This window comes from Seriola dumerili, unplaced genomic scaffold (genome assembly GCF_002260705.1).
Source record: "Seriola dumerili isolate Sdu_G_001 unplaced genomic scaffold, Sdu_1.0 BDQW01000266.1, whole genome shotgun sequence".
Taxonomy (NCBI): Eukaryota; Metazoa; Chordata; class Actinopteri; order Carangiformes; family Carangidae; genus Seriola; species Seriola dumerili.
In genome coordinates this window covers 911,311-928,202 of record NW_019174521.1, presented here as the reverse complement: position 1 = coordinate 928,202, position 16,892 = coordinate 911,311, and the positions used below count along the sequence as shown (strand labels likewise).

At 46.1% G+C, this 16,892-nt stretch overlaps 1 protein-coding gene across 1 annotated transcript in view; it reads left to right on the top strand.

Moving 5' to 3' along the window:
• Positions 1-1,144: 1,144 nt before the first annotated feature.
• Positions 1,145-16,892, top strand: part of LOC111230433 (zinc finger E-box-binding homeobox 2-like) — a 41,692-nt gene continuing 25,944 nt past the window's right edge. The window contains exons 1-3 of the mRNA XM_022757174.1: positions 1,145-1,182; positions 1,516-2,048; positions 15,467-16,051. Coding sequence (XP_022612895.1) covers positions 1,145-1,182; positions 1,516-2,048; positions 15,467-16,051 — 1,156 coding nt within the window. The remainder of the gene's footprint in view (positions 1,183-1,515; positions 2,049-15,466; positions 16,052-16,892) is intronic.

Below are 16,892 nucleotides of genomic sequence, written 5' to 3'. Positions count from 1 at the left end.
ATTTTTCTCAAAATAAAATTGTAATTAACAAATAAGAATATGAATACAAATAAAATGAAATTAGAAAAATATGAATTATTATCATTAAAAATCTAAATATGTATGAATATGTAATAAACTTAAAAATGAAAATAAATAAATAAATAAATAAAATGACATTAAAGTAAAAACACTGAAAATTCTAAATGATTAAAAATATAATGTAATAAATCTTAAAGATGAAGTTTATTAAACTCAGACTTATTTATTTATATTAAGTTGAAAAAGACTGAGAAACATGTGGAAGTCTTGAGTCTTTACAGTTCTCATCATTATCCATTTTCTGGACGATGATCACATGACCTGAGATCTTAAAATCAACCACCGCAGGAATGATTCCAACCCCCCAAACAGGACTGATTGGTTAATGTCAGGGGGCAGGGAAGGTGGGCTGGGCGGGGCCTTGGTGATGTCACTCCTTCTCTTTGAGAGCGTCTCATTGTTGTGGTGACAGCTGGAGGTCGACGTCTTTCATCCAGAGAAACGAGCGTGACGGTGTGTGTGTGTGTGTGTGTGTGTGTGTGTTCACTCGTCTTTACCACAGTGCTGAAATACACATAACAACATTTTGTTCAGTGAAAATATTTATGTCCATAAACTTTGTGAAACACCAACATCACAACGACCTGAGTCAGAGAAGAGTCGTTTATTTGACCTTTGACCTTTAATGAAACTGTTGACGACACGTTAATTCAGACATGAGTCTAAAGAGCACCTACCACTGAGGCTAAAAACAGCATCATCTTCATCATCTCAGTCAGTGACCCTCATCTTCATCACAGACTCAGACGAAGATGAAGATGATGATGATGATGATGATGATGACGATGACGATGATGAAGATTAAAACTGATTACTAATCCTCTGATTTGTTGCTCACGTCCGGCTCCGCCTCCTCTCTGCTCTAAGAGCCCCTCCCACTCCTCCAGTCCCATGATGCATTTTAATGATTTTCTTCCCTGTTGGTTCCCACGGCGACGGGCTTCATCAGTCGTCAACTCGGAGCGAGCAACTGTGAGAAGTCTCGTGAGCCGCAACAGCCGTGTTTGCAGTGGGATTACCAGACTTTGGTTGGGGGGGGGGGGGGGGCGGGGTAAAGGAAGCCATGGGGAGGACCCCCTGTAGGCCAGGAATGCTGGTCAGGTCAGGGGAGGGGGGGGGCACTCGGGGATGGGGCAGGTGCCTTTGTGAGTCCTGTCAGCCATCAAAGAAGCAGCAGTGAAAAGGTTAGACCCCCCAACCAAAACCAGAACCAACCCCCCAGCCCCAAACATCTTCTGAGCTGAGGCTGACAGACGCCTCTGATCCTGGACTGTCTGCTGGAGTCAGAGACCAGAATCCAGAAACCAGAGTCCAGAGTCCAAAGACCAGAGACCAGAGACCAGAGACCAAAGAGCAGAGACCAAAGACCAGAGACCAGAGTCCAAAGAGCAGAGACCAGAGACCAGAGGCCAGAGACCAAAGAGCAGAGTCCAGAGACCAGAGTCCAGAGGCCAAAGAGCAGAGTCCAGAGACCAGAGTCCAGAGGCCAAAGAGCAGAGTCCAGAGACCAGAGTCCAGAGGCCAAAGAGCAGAGTCCAGAGACCAGAGTCCAGAGGCCAAAGAGCAGAGTCCAGAGACCAGAGTCCAGAGGCCAAAGAGCAGAGTCCAGAGACCAGAGTCCAGAGGCCAAAGAGCAGAGTCCAGAGACCAGAGTCCAGAGGCCAAAGAGCAGAGTCCAGAGACCAGAGTCCAGAGGCCAAAGAGCAGAGTCCAGAGACCAGAGTCCAGAGGCCAAAGAGCAGAGTCCAGAGACCAGAGTCCAGAGGCCAAAGAGCAGAGTCCAGAGACCAGAGTCCAGAGGCCAAAGAGCAGAGTCCAGAGACCAGAGTCCAGAGGCCAAAGAGCAGAGTCCAGAGACCAGAGTCCAGAGGCCAAAGAGCAGAGTCCAGAGACCAGAGTCCAGAGGCCAAAGAGCAGAGTCCAGAGACCAGAGTCCAGAGGCCAAAGAGCAGAGTCCAGAGACCAGAGTCCAAAGAGCAGAGTCCAGAGTCCAGAGACCAGTTGTCATGATCTCAGACGACAGATTCAGAGCCTTGAGTTCAGACAGAAAATAAACCAAACACAGTGCATGCTGGGAAGTATGCTAACGAGCTAACAGCTGATGGTTAATGACGATGAAGGATCAGATGTTTATTGTGAGATCAGAGATCCCCAGAGAGATGCTTCACTGTGACAACTTTCTACATGACAAACTTAACTGTGACCGAGGCTTTTATTCTGAAACAATGAAGTGTTAACTGCCTTAAATCCACTTCCTGTGGTTCTGCAGACTCAACCCCATCCCACTCTGGGTTTGTCCTCCTGCACCTCCTGTGTTTGGGTGATGTTGATGTTGGGGGGGGGGGGGGTACAGGTTGCGTCATGGGACCCGAGGTGTCCCCTTTTGTGCAGCCTGTCAAACGTGGTTAACATGCGGCCATTTATCTCCTGAACCCCCCCGGGTGCACAATGGTCTGGGTGAGCCGGGGCCGACAGTGGGGGGTGGGGGGTGAATGGGGGAGGCAGGGGGGGTAGGAGCAGGGGCTTTAGTTGTCCCCCCTTCCCTCATGTTTCTCCCACTATCTCTTTCTCTCCTTCCATCTTGTTGTCTCTGCCTCCCCCTTCCTCCCCCCCTGTCATTGTTGGTTCATTATTTGCCCCCCGGCTCCTCCTCTGTGGGGCAGTTATCTGACAAGGTGCTTCAGAATGTCGGCCGCCGCTGCCAGACAGATTGGACCTTGTGAATGTGTCGGAGCTGAGCGCGCCCAGGAGCGCCGCCACCGCCAAAACAATGAGGTGGATTGTTGGTTCCCACCACACACACCCCCCACCCCCACTCTGCTGCCCTGTATCCTCCAACAGTAACAGTTGTACCTGACGACAGACCTGCAGTTTAACTGCTCGTCCTCAGCTGAGGTTACCTGAAGGTCACCTGGTGTCTCTGCCGCAGGAAGCGTCACACTCACATCAGTGAACAGAAACTTTTAGTTTCACTTAGCTTCAACAATCAAACGCAAACAGCTGATTTAAAGAAAAAGGAGGGAGGTGCGTCACCTCTGACCTCATCGACCTGAAACGCCTGACATGATAATAACCTGTTAGAGAAGTGGGCGGAGTTACATAAGATCAGACGACTCCATCACACAATCTGTAGATGTAGATTTTATAAATGTCATTAAAAGTAAAACTGTAGTTCTGACATGTAGAGGATCACAGACGTAGAACCTTTTTTTCTAGAATGAATGTAGAATGTAGAATTATGATTCTAGTTCCACAACCTGAAAACCTGGACTCTCAGAGTCTATTAATGTTTTTTTAGATCTAAAATAAGTTTAATTTTCAAACTATAATGAATTTTATTGTGAAAGTGAGTTTCCACAGGTGTGAAATAATAAATAAAAGCACATGTTAATGAAGTAGGGACACGGTGATGATGGAGAGTTAAAGGAACCAGAGAGATTCAGAGTAAATAAAGCAGCAGCTCCGACCCACAGCGTGATGTTTGTTTCTATCATCTCCATTTTGAATAGTATTTCATTGTGTAGGCTAAGACAGCGAGAGCAGGCACAGCGGCTTGTACTCGCCGGTTTGCAGTGGTTCTAATGTGGCAGATAAAACCCCCAGCTTTGATATCGCCTGCTCCAATAAGCCCCTTCAGCCTGCCAGCACCTGCCAACGGGGAGGTATGCATTCATCTCCCCCCTAACAGGATTATACTGCTCTGTAATTGATTCATTTGCAGTGAGGGGAGGTGACAGTGCTTTGGAAATGAGAGTTTAGGTAACAGGCGCCCCAGAATTCAGCCGACTCCATGTGTCAATTTTATTACATCAGTCCAGATGAACTTGAAAGGCCGGCTTTGTGCCTCGCTCAAAGGGACCAGATTCAATGGAAGTCATTGATGTGTGTGTGGTTCCCTCTCCTCTGTGAGTGTGTGTGTGATCAGTTTTCAGTCGGTGGGAGCGATCGATGTGACACACATGAAGCCTGTTTGTCTGGATCACTTCACTCAGCCACAGTGATGATGATGAAGATGATGATGATGTGACAGGAAAACAGGCGGAAACGGGTCAATCGATACCTAACGCCCCAATCCGGTCAGACGCCGTCAGAGATGTAGGTTAAAACATTTTCATGTGTTTTTGTTCACACTGGACAGAAAACACTGTGATGCCAGTGCTCCCAGTAACAGAGGAGCAAACACTGGCTGACGCTGACGCGCTAACAACCTAGCACATGCTTAATAACTTGATAAGATAAACCTTACTGTTTATTAATGGAAGGCTCCATGCTAACATGTCAGTGAACATCATGTAAAATCATGATAAACTTTGCTAACAGGCTACACTCAGTGATAGCAGGTTAGCTTCATGCTAACACATCAGTGAACATCATAATAAACTTTGCTAACAGGCTATACTGAGGAGTAAAGCTAAGTGTTGTACTGGGAGTCTGTCCAGTCCTTGTGTAAACCAGTTCACCTGAAACTAATGGTCCCACCAGGCCTGACCTCACCCCTCTCCCCCACCCCCCCTCACCCCCCGTCCCTCCTCCAGACTTCTAATGAGCCTGGGAAAAGAAGCCCCCCCTCTGGGACAGAACTAGGTGACCCAGTGGACACAGCCTGCCCTGGGGTGTCAGTAGCGGTGGGGTGGGGTGAGGTGGGGTCTCCACATCGTCTCAGGATCCTCCTTTGTCCTGGACGTCTGGCCCGTTAGCTGAAGTGAAAAGTGGAGACAGTGATTTGTGTCTGAGCTGAACGACAGAGGGAAACAGCAGACATGTTTATTTCATAACAGAGCGAAGACGATAAGACGACTTCCTGTCCCCATTTCTGTCGGAGTGACGCGCCACAATCCTCTTTGGTCCCTGAAATCTGGGTTAAATGCAAATCGATCCAAGCGCTACCAGACAATAATTACCATCCGACTTATGTGTCCGTGCAACAGACCAGAAGAGAATTCAGTCAAACCTGGATGTATCTGCACTGTAGCCCCATTCAAGTCAATGGACAGCAGTCACTACGACAACAACACAAAGCTGCTCCACACCGTCCGTCCCCGTGGAAACAGTGGAGCAGTGTGAGTCAGGATGGACAGGTGTCAACCAGTCACAGGTCTTTAAATAAAGAAGTGGAGTTGATCTGCACTGTAAAACTTCTCTGTTAAAACGACGGAAGACGGTGTTAAACCTTCATCTTCATCCACACTGCCTCCGTCTGAATTTCTATATTTATTAGAAGTTAAATAAACTAAACCTGAATAAATTGATTCTGTTACAGGATGTGAATTGTCTGAAAACTGTGCAGAGTTTGTTTGGTGACAAATGACTCTTGATCTTCACGTCTAAAGGCCTGTTTGTGGAAGACTTTTATTTTGACACCGCCACATCTTTAAGTTCAAAATGGGTTTCAGTCTGGTTGGGGTCTGGTTCGGCTGAGACCTGTTTTAAAGCAGTGAAGAAGTCTCGGCTGCAGAGCTTCTGCTTTCTTTATGAAAGTCTGCGTGTTGTTTGTGGTTCATCGTGTCTGCACAGCTCTGATCTGTTCTCAGGGCTGTGAGTGATTATTGATTATCTGCTGATTATTGTCTCCATGAATCAGTCAATCGTTTGGTTGATAAACTCATAGAAATGCTCCTCACAGAACCTGCAGCATCAAACAGCTGTTTATGACCAGTGATCCAGATGTTTAGTTCATGACAATTTCAGAGCAAGAAAAACAGACAAAAACATATTTATTGATTAATTATCTGTTGATCAGCTGATGGATTGATCAGCTGTTTGCTCCCTATCTCATATCTTCTTACCTCCAGTAATAAAACGCTTTAATGAACTTGTTTTGTGTTTCCAGGTGAATGAACAGACTCTTTGAGATTTAAATCACTCTGCTGTAATTTTATTGACACTATCTCTTCTTCTTCTTTCCTCTTTTTGTGGTGCGGCTCTTCTCCTCGACCTGAAACGACTGGTGGTGTGAAAAGCAGGTAAGAACCACGCCTGATGAAAACCGTCACACTCAGAGTTTCCTCTTTTCTCTGTCGACACTGAAGTGTCCTTGACTTCCCTCTGCTGTAATCTGCTGACTCTCTGTTTCATGGGGTTTGTTGACCTTGTCACCACACGGCTGCTTCTTCTTCCATTTCTGAGAACACACACTTTAAACACACACACACCTTCCTGTTATGCCCTCACACTCTTTTATTTCCTTTTCTTCTTTCACACTTCCCACTTCTCTAACGTTGTTACCTTCTTCTGTGAATCCTCTGGATCTTCGTGTCGGACTCTGTGCCAGCAGAGATCTGAGTGTTTCAACAGCAGCCACAGCTCTGATCGTTCTCATGTCGTCTTTACTGTGGAAACAGTGTGTAACAGGCTCCGCCATGATCAGTCCATTCATCCATCAGTTGATCAACAACACAAACGTTTGCTGAGTCCTTCTCCTCCTGAACGTCTGATGCTTTTCTTTGATGGAGACGTCTCCTCGGCCTGTGAGACAGTTTCTGACGTTTTCTGATGTTTAGTAAAAGATTGATGAAAATAAATTCAGCAGCATAATCATTAATGAAGATAATAGTTTGTAGAGTCCTGAAATGTGACCCAGGTCCAGGTTTCTGATCTGGTCTCTGGTTCCAGTTTATGTCACTACACTGTAAAAATCACATACACATAACAGTTTGATCAAAGCTTTTATATTTCACTGATCCCTTCATTGTCACACTGATGTAACTCAGACCTCAGACCTCGGACCAGTGGGTCTGGGTCTGTGTCTGGGTCTGTGGTCCCTGGTCACACAATGACTCTCAGACAATAGAGTCCTCCAGCTCTGTATCAACAGTTTGTGTTTGTCTCTTCCTGTTTAACCGTGACCTCAGAGAAAAGCTTCTCCGAGTTTGGTTTGGAAGATCTGGACTGGCTCAGAGCCCAGACCTCCAGTCCCCCCAACATGACCCAGACCTGATCACCAGTGTCAGGGTCTGACCCGGTGTCTGAGCAGGGTCAAATCCCTGCAGCAGGTTCAGGGTCTGTGGACTGACACCAGGAGCCTCAGTGTGGAGTTTAAATCTAAGTTTTCACATGGAGGAGTGGCCTGTGACTGACACTGTGTCGTGTTGTTGCTGTTGTGGTGCTAATGAAACCATGTGACCATTTGTCTCAGGCTGTGATTGGCTCGTACGGCTGAGTGTTGATGAGGAACAGGAGAGGTTCTTCAGCAGAACCATGAGGAACTCCTGAGGAACATCTTAATGTACGTCTCTGATATGTTTCCAGATAAAGACTGAATTGTCAGTGAGGATGTAAAACATCTGATATTAGTATTGATATGTTATCAGAGAGTTAGTGAATCAAACATCCTGAACAATATAAACATGTTGTTTATGAAACAAAAGAAAACAAACTGTCACACCCTCTTCTCTCCTTCTTCTCCGTCGTCTTCTCCCTCTGAGTGGTTCACTCTCTCACACTCAGGCTGTAGAGAGGAGGAGTCTTGAGTGTTGACGCTGTTCAACAAAGGAGTTGCTGCTTAAATGTTTTAATTGGCTGAGAGGACAGAGAATAAAGAGCTATTATTTTGAAGAGCAGTGAGAGTGTGGTTGGAGAGGATTAAAAATGTCGCCTCGTTCAGACTGCAGCGGGACCCCCCCCCCCCCCCCCCCTCCCCCGGTCTGAAGGGCAGTGAACACAGAAGGAGTGTGACATGTTATCTGCCTGTTTATTGGTTTATTGACCTCCAACAGTGTTTTAACTTTTACACTGTAAAAATATCCACAGAGATCCACCAACCTTAATAACAGGTAATTACAGGTAATTAAACTTAGTCAAATTGAAGTGAATCTCGTGTGAAGACGTCACCCTGGACCACTCTATGCTCAGGATCAGATTTCAAAAACCAGATCCTGGTTTTTGGTTGGATGTGGGGTCTTGAGAACTCAGACAGAACCTATAACCTGCTGTGGTAGAATCTGGATCAGGGTCAGAACCAGAGATCTGAATGACTAGGGTTTTCATGTAAACACCAAATCTTGAATGAGATCAGATCCAAGACTCTGATGTGAACCTAAACACGCACACGCACACGCACACGCACACGCACACACGGGCAGCCTTACCCAAATAGTTCAGTGACCCTGTGGTTACATTCCTACCAGGTTTCTACAGGGAGGGGCTCCTCTGTTTGAGTGTGTGTGTGAGTGTGTGTGTGTGTGTGTGGGGGTGTGTGTGTGTGTGTGTGTGTGTGTGTTTGGGGTGTGGAGTTTAAAGCAGGAGAAGTGGCAGCATGATTCAGGAATGAACAAAAACCAACGTCTTTTTTTAGTCCATCAATGACACTGTGACTGACACACACACACACACACACACACACACACACACACACCTGACAGCTGCAACAACACTTGGAGACCCTCGTGTTCAGACCCTTAACTGAAGTAAACTGTGAGGGGGGAGAGTTGATGGGAGGGGTTCAGTGATGCAGTGAGGTGAAAGGGACAGGTGTGTCCAGGTGTGTCCAGGCGTTGAAGTCAGTGAGTGTGGTTTGTCAGCAGGTGGATGAAGACAACTGGTCCTTAGAGTCCTGAGTCAGACCTGAACCACATGTTTCTTCCTGAGATGTCCCTCCAGAATAAAGCTCCAGAGAAACAGAGGCTGCAGAACCTTCAGTGTCACAGTGATCTAGAGACATGAAGTTGACTCTTAAAGGGACAGAGACCAGTTCAGTTCAATAGACCGTGCCCCCTGGAGTCAACACTTTGCAGCGTGGAGAACATGAAGCACGCGGTCAGGAGGCGGCGTGTTGTGGTTATCGCCGTGACGACAGTGGTGAACGGCGTGGAGGTGTCAAATCTTCCACAGTCATCACGGAGAGTGTGTAAGCAGGTCGGTCATGAGGAAACCGACCAATCAGAGAGAAGAAGGAGTCACACTGATCACTTCCTGTTCACGCTGATGATCTGGAACATTCCTGGATTCACTCTGTGATCAGCTGTTCACCTGGAGACCTGATCCCCATGTGATGTCCAGGACCAGGTTCACATTAGTCCACAACACAGACTGTCACAAACTGGTCCAGTTCTCTTTATATAACTTTGATCTTATTGATCATTGATCAGATACTTTAATCACCAGGGCTGCTGCAGCAGATGAGAGGGTTAATGTGTTCATGTAGCTGACAGATGAGAGGGTTAATGTCTGTGGTTCAGACAGCAGCCTCAGAGCACAGTGCATTATGGGGCTTCGTATTGTTCGTGCTCCTGCTGCCAACTGTGTGTGAACAAAAGAACCAGCGTTTATGACCGAGGCCTGCTGGGCTGAAGGAAGCCCAGGAACCCCCCCCCCTCTCTCCCCTCTCCCCTCCCCCTCTGCATGATTTAGTCAGAGAACAGAAGTGGTTTTTTAGCTCTGATCAGGTAATGAAGTCGTTGAGTAATGTGATGTTTCAGGAAGTTGCAGTGTCTCCTCTGCTGCTCGTTGTCAAGGGAACACAACAAACCAACTGTAGGAAGGTTCAGGTTTAAGAATCAGAATGAGAGTTGTTTGTTTTAAAGACAAGAACAGTCTCTGATGAACGCGTGAATTCTTCACTTTCACTCAGTCTCTGTCGTTCAGTGACAGACAGTTTAAAGAAAAGCTTTTATTTCTTCACAAAGACGTGATTTTCAGATTCTTCTGAAAACACTTTTTTACATTTTTAGTTCATTTTTTTAGTTTTTAATAGTTTTTGTTTAATTCTGCATCAGATTCTGAGTTCAGTTCAGATCACTGTGAACCTGCTGCAGAGGAGGATGATGAAGATGAAGGTGATGTCATACAGGTGCCTGGTCGTCACCTCGCTGTCTCTGCACCTCGGCCTGTTTCACTCTCTCATCCATCACATTCATATTTCATGTTACACATTTCCTGAAAACCACAAATGGCTGGTGGAGCCGCCGCCCGGCGCTAAGAGCCTTTAACTTCCTCCAGGGTCTGATGATGATGATGATGATGTTAAAGGAGCAGCCTGCGGTCAGGAGGGTGAAGAAGAAGAAAGTGGCGACGGTTTTACTGGAAGTCAGAAACAGTTTGTTACAGAGTGAAGAGAGCTGACTGGTTATTATTGATTATATATCAGTTCATCACTTCATCTGTTCATCACTTCATCAATTCATCAATTCATCATTTCATCTGTTCATCAGTTCATCTCTTCATCTGTCCATCACTTTATCAGTTCATCACTTCATCTCTTCATCTGTTCATCACTTCATCAATTCATCATTTCATCTGTTCATCAGTTCATCTGTCCATCACTTTATCAGTTCATCACTTCATCTCTTCATCTGTTCATCACTTCATCAATTCATCATTTCATCTGTCCATCACTTTATCAGTTCATCACTTCATCTGTTGATCACTTCATCAATTCATCATTTCATCTGTTCATCACTTCATCAGTTCATCTGTTCATCACTTCATCTGTTCATCAGTTCATCTGTTCATCAGTTCATCTCTTCATCTCTTAATCACTTCATCTGTTCATCACTTCATCTGTTCACTTCATCTCTTCATCACTTCATCTGTTCATCACTTCATCTCTTCATCTGTCCATCACTTTATCTGCTCATCAGTTCATCTGTTCATTTGTTTATCACTTCACTTGTTCATCACTTCATCTGTTCATCACTTCATCACTTCATGTTTTCATCACTTCATCTATTCATTAGTTCATCACTTCATCTGTTCATCAGTTCATCTCTTCATCACTTCATCTGTTCATCACTTCATCAGTTCACTTCATCTCTTCATCTGTTCATCACTTCATCTGTCCATCACTTTATCTGTTCATCTGTTTATCACTTAATTTGTTCATCACTTCATCTCTTCATCACTTCATCTCTTCATCATTTCATCTGTTCATCACTTCATCTCTTCATTTCATCTGTTCATCTGTTCATCAGTTCATCTGTTCATCACTTCATCACTTCATCTGTTCATCACTTCATTTGTTCATCTGTTCATCACTTCATCTGTTCATCACTTCATTTGTTCATCTGTTCATCACTTCATCTGTTCATCTGTCCATCACTTCATCATTTTATCTGTTCATCACTTCATTTGTTCATCGGTTCATCAGTTCACTTCATCTGTTCATCTCGTCATCACCTCATCTGTTCATCACTTCATCAGTTCACTTCATCTCTTCATCACTTCATCAGTTCATCTCTTCATCAGTTCACTTCATCTCTTCATCAGTTCATCTGTTCATCATTTCATCAGTTCATCTGTTCATCATTTCCTCTGTTCATCTGTTCATCACTTCATCACTTTATCTGTTCATCACTTCATTTGTTCATGTTCATCAATTCATCTCTTCATCTCGTCATCACTTCATCTGTTCATCACTTCATCAGTTCACTTCATCTCTTCATCACTTCATCAGTTCATCTCTTCATCAGTTCACTTCATCTCTTCATCAGTTCATCTCTTCATCATTTCCTCTGTTCATCTGTTCATCACTTCATCACTTTATCTGTTCATCACTTCATTTGTTCATCTGTTCATCAGTTCATCTGTCCATCACTTCATCGGTTCATCACTTTATTTGTTCATCACTTCATCAGTTCACCTGTTCATCACTTCATCTCTTCATCAGTTCACTTCTTCATCATTTCATCTGTTCATCACTTCATCAGTTCATTTGTTCATCACTTCATCAGTTCACTTAATCTCTTCATCAGTTCATCTGTTCATCAGTTTATCTGTGCATTAGTTCATCACTTCATCTCTTCATCACTTCATCTCTTCATCACATCATCAGTTCACTTCATCTCTTCATCACTTCATCTGTTCATCACTTCATCAGCTTATCTGTTCATCAGTTCATCACTTCATCTGTTCATCACTTAATCATTTCATCACTTCATCTCTTCATCGCATCATCAGTTCACTTCATCTCCTCATCACTTCATCTGTTCATCACTTCATCAGCTTATCTGTTCATCAGTTCATCACTTCATCTGTTAATCACTTAATCATTTCATCACTTCATCTCTTCATCACATCATCAGTTCACTTCATCTCCTCATCACTTCATCTGTTCATCACTTCATCAGCTTATCTGTTCATCAGTTCATCACTTCATCTGTTCATCACTTAATCATTTCATCAGTTCATCACTTCATTTGATCATCGGTTAAGAACCAGAGAAGTTTTGATGACTCACTTCCTGTCAGCTGACTGCAGGCTCAGTCTTAAATGTAGTTCAGACTGTTGATCCAGTTTCTGTTGATGAACCTGCATCAGTCAGTCCACCACCTGAAGTCCTGGTCACAGGTCTGAGCCTGAGCTCTGGACCTGGACTCACTCTAAAGCTCTGAGACGTCCTGTGTCCAGGTGACCTGAGGTGGTCCAGCACCTGGACACAGGTCTGAGTGGAGACCAGCAGGATCTCTGGGAGCTGAGCTGGTTTCAGACTCAAAGGGGTTGGTGGTTTTTCTGTGAAGCCGGCAGCAGGAAGTGGAGACACCTCTCAGCTTAGAGGTACAATGGAGACCACATCGCGGTAACACTGGGCTCATTGTACCGACATCCTCCTCCCACCTCTCCACCCCTTTCCCCCCTGACTCCCCCCCTGACTCCCCTCAGCTCTTATTGTCAGCAGGGAGATGCTGCTCTGTTCAGGACAGCAGCAGCATCACAATCAGACCCCAGAGACTCTGAAGATCAGATCCAGACTGGTCCCTGTGTCTATGACAGACTCACTGTCTTCATCTTTACATTTCTGCTTGTTTCTGTGATTGGAGGAAGCCAAAGGCGCCGGTTCCTGATTGGATGAACAGATGGCCTGTTGTTGCTGCAGAGGCAGCAGGTGGCTCTGGGTTTGTTGCTGGACCTGGTCTGGCTCCACCTGGGATTTGGATGTGGTTTGATTAAAGTTTGCAGAGAGGAAGAGAAGCTGAATGTTACATTACATCACACTGCAGTGCATTATGGGAGATTAAATCATGATAACATGTTTTGTTTTGTTACTTTTTAAATCGTTACATTAATTTTCTGGTCTGGGTTAGTGTCAGCTTACTTCCTGATACATCTTGTGACATTATGACATCACAGTTTATTACATTGTCACTGTTGGTGACATCACATGTCGGATCAGCTGACCAGTGGACGAAAGTGAGGCGTTCAGTGACCAAGTGACAATTCATGAGTCATTTGTTAGATTTCTGAGGCCCTGCGGCTGCTCCTCCACTTCACTGGAGAGTTCGGCCCCGGAGCCCGAACGCCTGTCAGTTCACGTCACCTCAGCTCACCGCCGTGGATGGTGGGAAATGGGAGCGAGGGGGGAGGAAGGGGAGGTAATCACCCCCCCTGGAACAGGGGGCAGGAAGGTTGTTCCCAGGTCACATGACACATCTGTCAGTCCAAAGGTGTGGCCCCGGGCAATGACCGGCTCCAACGACACCTCACTTCAAGTTTGTCCTTCACCCCTGATGAGCAGCCAGCCCCCACTGTTATCAACCCCGACATGATGTGTGACCATACTGCTCTGTGATTGGCTGGAAGAGTCACAAACTGAAGCAACACCATCAATAATCAATCAATTGGACCAGGTCCTGATCCGCAGTGGACTCCATCAGGTCAGTGTTAGTCCTGGATCAGTGTTAGTCCTGGATCAGTGTTAGTCCTGGATCAGTTTTAGTCCTAGATCAGCGTTAGTCCTGGATTGTTGTTAGTCCTGGATAAGTGTTAGTCCTGGATCAGTATTAGTCCTGGATCAGTGTTAGTCCTGGATCAGTGTTAGTCCTGGCATTAGTCCTGGATCAGTATTAGTCCTGGATCAGTGTTAGTCCTGGATCAGTATTAGTCCTGGATCAGTATTAGTCCTGGATCAGTGTTAGTCCTGGATCAGCGTTAGTCCTGGATCAGTATTAGTCCTGGATCAGTATTAGTCCTGGATCAGTATTAGTCCTGGATCAGTGTTAGTCCTGGATCAGTGTTAGTCCTGGATCAGTATTAGTCCTGGATCAGTGTTAGTCCTGGATCAGTGTCAGTCCTGGATCAGTGTCAGTCCTGGATCAGTGTTAGTCCTGGATCAGTGTTAGTCCTGGATCAGTATTAGTCTTGGATCAGTGTCAGTCCTGGCATTAGTCCTGGATCAGTATTAGTCCTGGATCAGCGTTAGTCCTGGATCAGTGTCAGTCCTGGATCAGTGTTAGTCCTGGATCAGTATTAGTCCTGGATCAGTGTCAGTCCTGGATCAGTGTTAGTCCTGGATCAGTATTAGTCCTGGATCAGTGTCAGTCCTGGATCAGTGTCAGTCCTGGATCAGTGTTAGTCCTGGATCAGTGTCAGTCCTGGATCAGTGTCAGTCCTGGATCAGTGTTAGTCCTGGATCAGTATTAGTCCTGGATCAGTATTAGTCCTGGATCAGTGTTAGTCCTGGATCAGTGTCAGTCCTGGATCAGTGTTAGTCCTGGATCAGTATTAGTCCTGGATCAGTATTAGTCCTGGATCAGTGTTAGTCCTGGATCAGTATTAGTCCTGGATCAGTATTAGTCCTGGATCAGGTATGTAAAAAGACTTTTATTTTGAAGTAATCTAGACTTAGACACAGGACAGAAACTGGGGGGGTTCACTCAGACAGAGTGAATGCTGGGAAACGCTGCTGATTCAGATTGAATGTATAAAGATGAGTCTGTCCCTGAGAGATGTGAGACAGGTGGTCGTCAAGGTGATGTTGGCGGTTGCTAAGGAAGTGACAGTTTATGTTTCTGTTGCTATGTGTCTTCTCTGTGAACTCTGTCTTTCCCAACCTCTGAGACCTCACAGCCTGAAGTCCATGACAGAACAGTCGCACCTCAAGGGCAGCTTACACAGTTTTCATCAGTGTCTGAGGGGGAGGAGTCTGACCAGGACTCTCCAGTTGTTTCTGTCACTGTCCGTAAATAAAAGGGGGCAAACTCTGGCAACTTACCGTGAAGTGTGTGTGTGTGTGTGTGTGTGTGTGTGTGTGTGTGTGTGTGTGTGTGAGGAGAAACTGATGACGGCTGTAGTTTCCCTCTTGAGTCCAGATGCAGGTTTTGGTGGACGAGGTCTTGTGACCAGCTGAAGAGTCTCAGTCAGCAGTTTCACTTCTGCAAACTGTTCCTGGAACAGATCCACGATCCCTCTGAAGACCAGTCAGAGTGAGGCAATACCTGAGAGAGAGAGAGAGAGAGAGAGAGAGTGTGTGTGTGTGGGTGTGTTTCATTTCTTTATGTTACATCAGGTTACATATAAGGTTATTGTTGTGCCACATCAGTGGAAAGACATGTTTGTGATCTCGGATTTGCTGATTTGGGCAGATTGCGGCTGAATGTCGTACAGCTGGCTGTATCCTGGCTGTGTTCTGGCTGTATTATGGTTGTGCCCCGGCTGTGTTCTGGTTGTGTCCCAGCTGTGTTCTGGCTGTGTCTCGGCTGTGTCCTGGCTCTGTCCCGGCTGTATTATGGTTGTGTTCTGGCTTTGTCCCGGTTGTGTTCTGTCTGTGTCCCTGCTGTGTTCTGGCTGTGTCCCGGCTGTGTTATGGTTGTGTTCTGGCTTTGTCCCGGTTGTGTTCTGTCTGTGTCCCTGCTGTGTTCTGGCTGTGTCCCGGCTGTGTTATGGTTGTGTTCTGGCTTTGTCCCGATTGTGTTCTGGCTGTGTCCCGGCTGTGTTCTGGCTGTGTTATGGTTGTGTCCCTGCTGTGTCCTGGCTGTGTCCCAGCTGTGTTCTGGCTGTGTTCTGGCTGTGTCCTGGCTGTGTCCCAGCTGTGTTCTGGCTGTGTTCTGGCTGTGTCCCGGCTGTGTCCCAGCTGTGGTGTGGCTGTGTCCCGGCTGTGTTATGGTTGTGTTCTGGCTTTGTCCCGGTTGTGTTCTGGCTGTGTCCCTGCTGTGTCCTGGCTGTGTCCCGGCTGTGTTATGGTTGTGTTCTGGTTGTGTCCTGGTTGTGTTCTGGCTGTGTCCTGGCTGCCAGGCTGGTTTCAGTTGTGGAGGAGCAGAATGTGAGGGTTCAGCTTGTAACAGTTGGGCAGACTGTGGCTCAGTGTCACCGTTGAGTGCGAGTCTGAAGGTCATGAGACAGCAGCCAAAGTTCATAAACCGGATCAGGTTTCACTTTATCTGAAGCCCTGATCCTGATCCAGCAGAGACCAGACCGAGTGAAGCGTCACTCAGAGCAAGAGGGAGGGGGCGTTGGCCTGATGTGTTGAAGCAGGAAGTTAAAACACCTGCAGTCATCAATTATTGGAGGGAAAAGTTTTCCTCTGCCGCTGCTCGCAGGATGAAGGTTTTCATCGGAGAGGTTTAATAACTCTTCTTCCTCCTCTTCTGCTTTTGTAAAGACTCTTCTTCCACCTGGGAAGATGAATAATTCAGACCTTTTGGATATATACCACCACCCCCCCTCCTCCCTCTCCCTCCTCACCCTCCAGAGAGGCTGGTGGGCTGTAAACCCTCTAACCGCCTCATCACTGCCAGCACCAGTCTGAACAACTGTATCCATTATTCACTGAGGAAGACTTCTCTTAAGGCAACCTACATTTTCATATGGGGGGCGCAGCCTCAACACGCCCCCCCCCAGCCACAGAGACTGATGATTAATTGAAGCTTACACAGAGATCGAGTTTGATGGGCTTCAAAACGCATGTAGAACAAGATCTAGACTTCAAACCAGAATCTTTATTCTTTCATTTCTCCACCTTCTGCTGCTCCGTTCACTTATTTATATATGACTAGTTCTGTGTGTTCACACCTTCAACACACACACACACACACACACACACACACACACACACACACACCACACCGAGCTGCTGCAGCAGCTTCATGGTTGACTGATTGTGT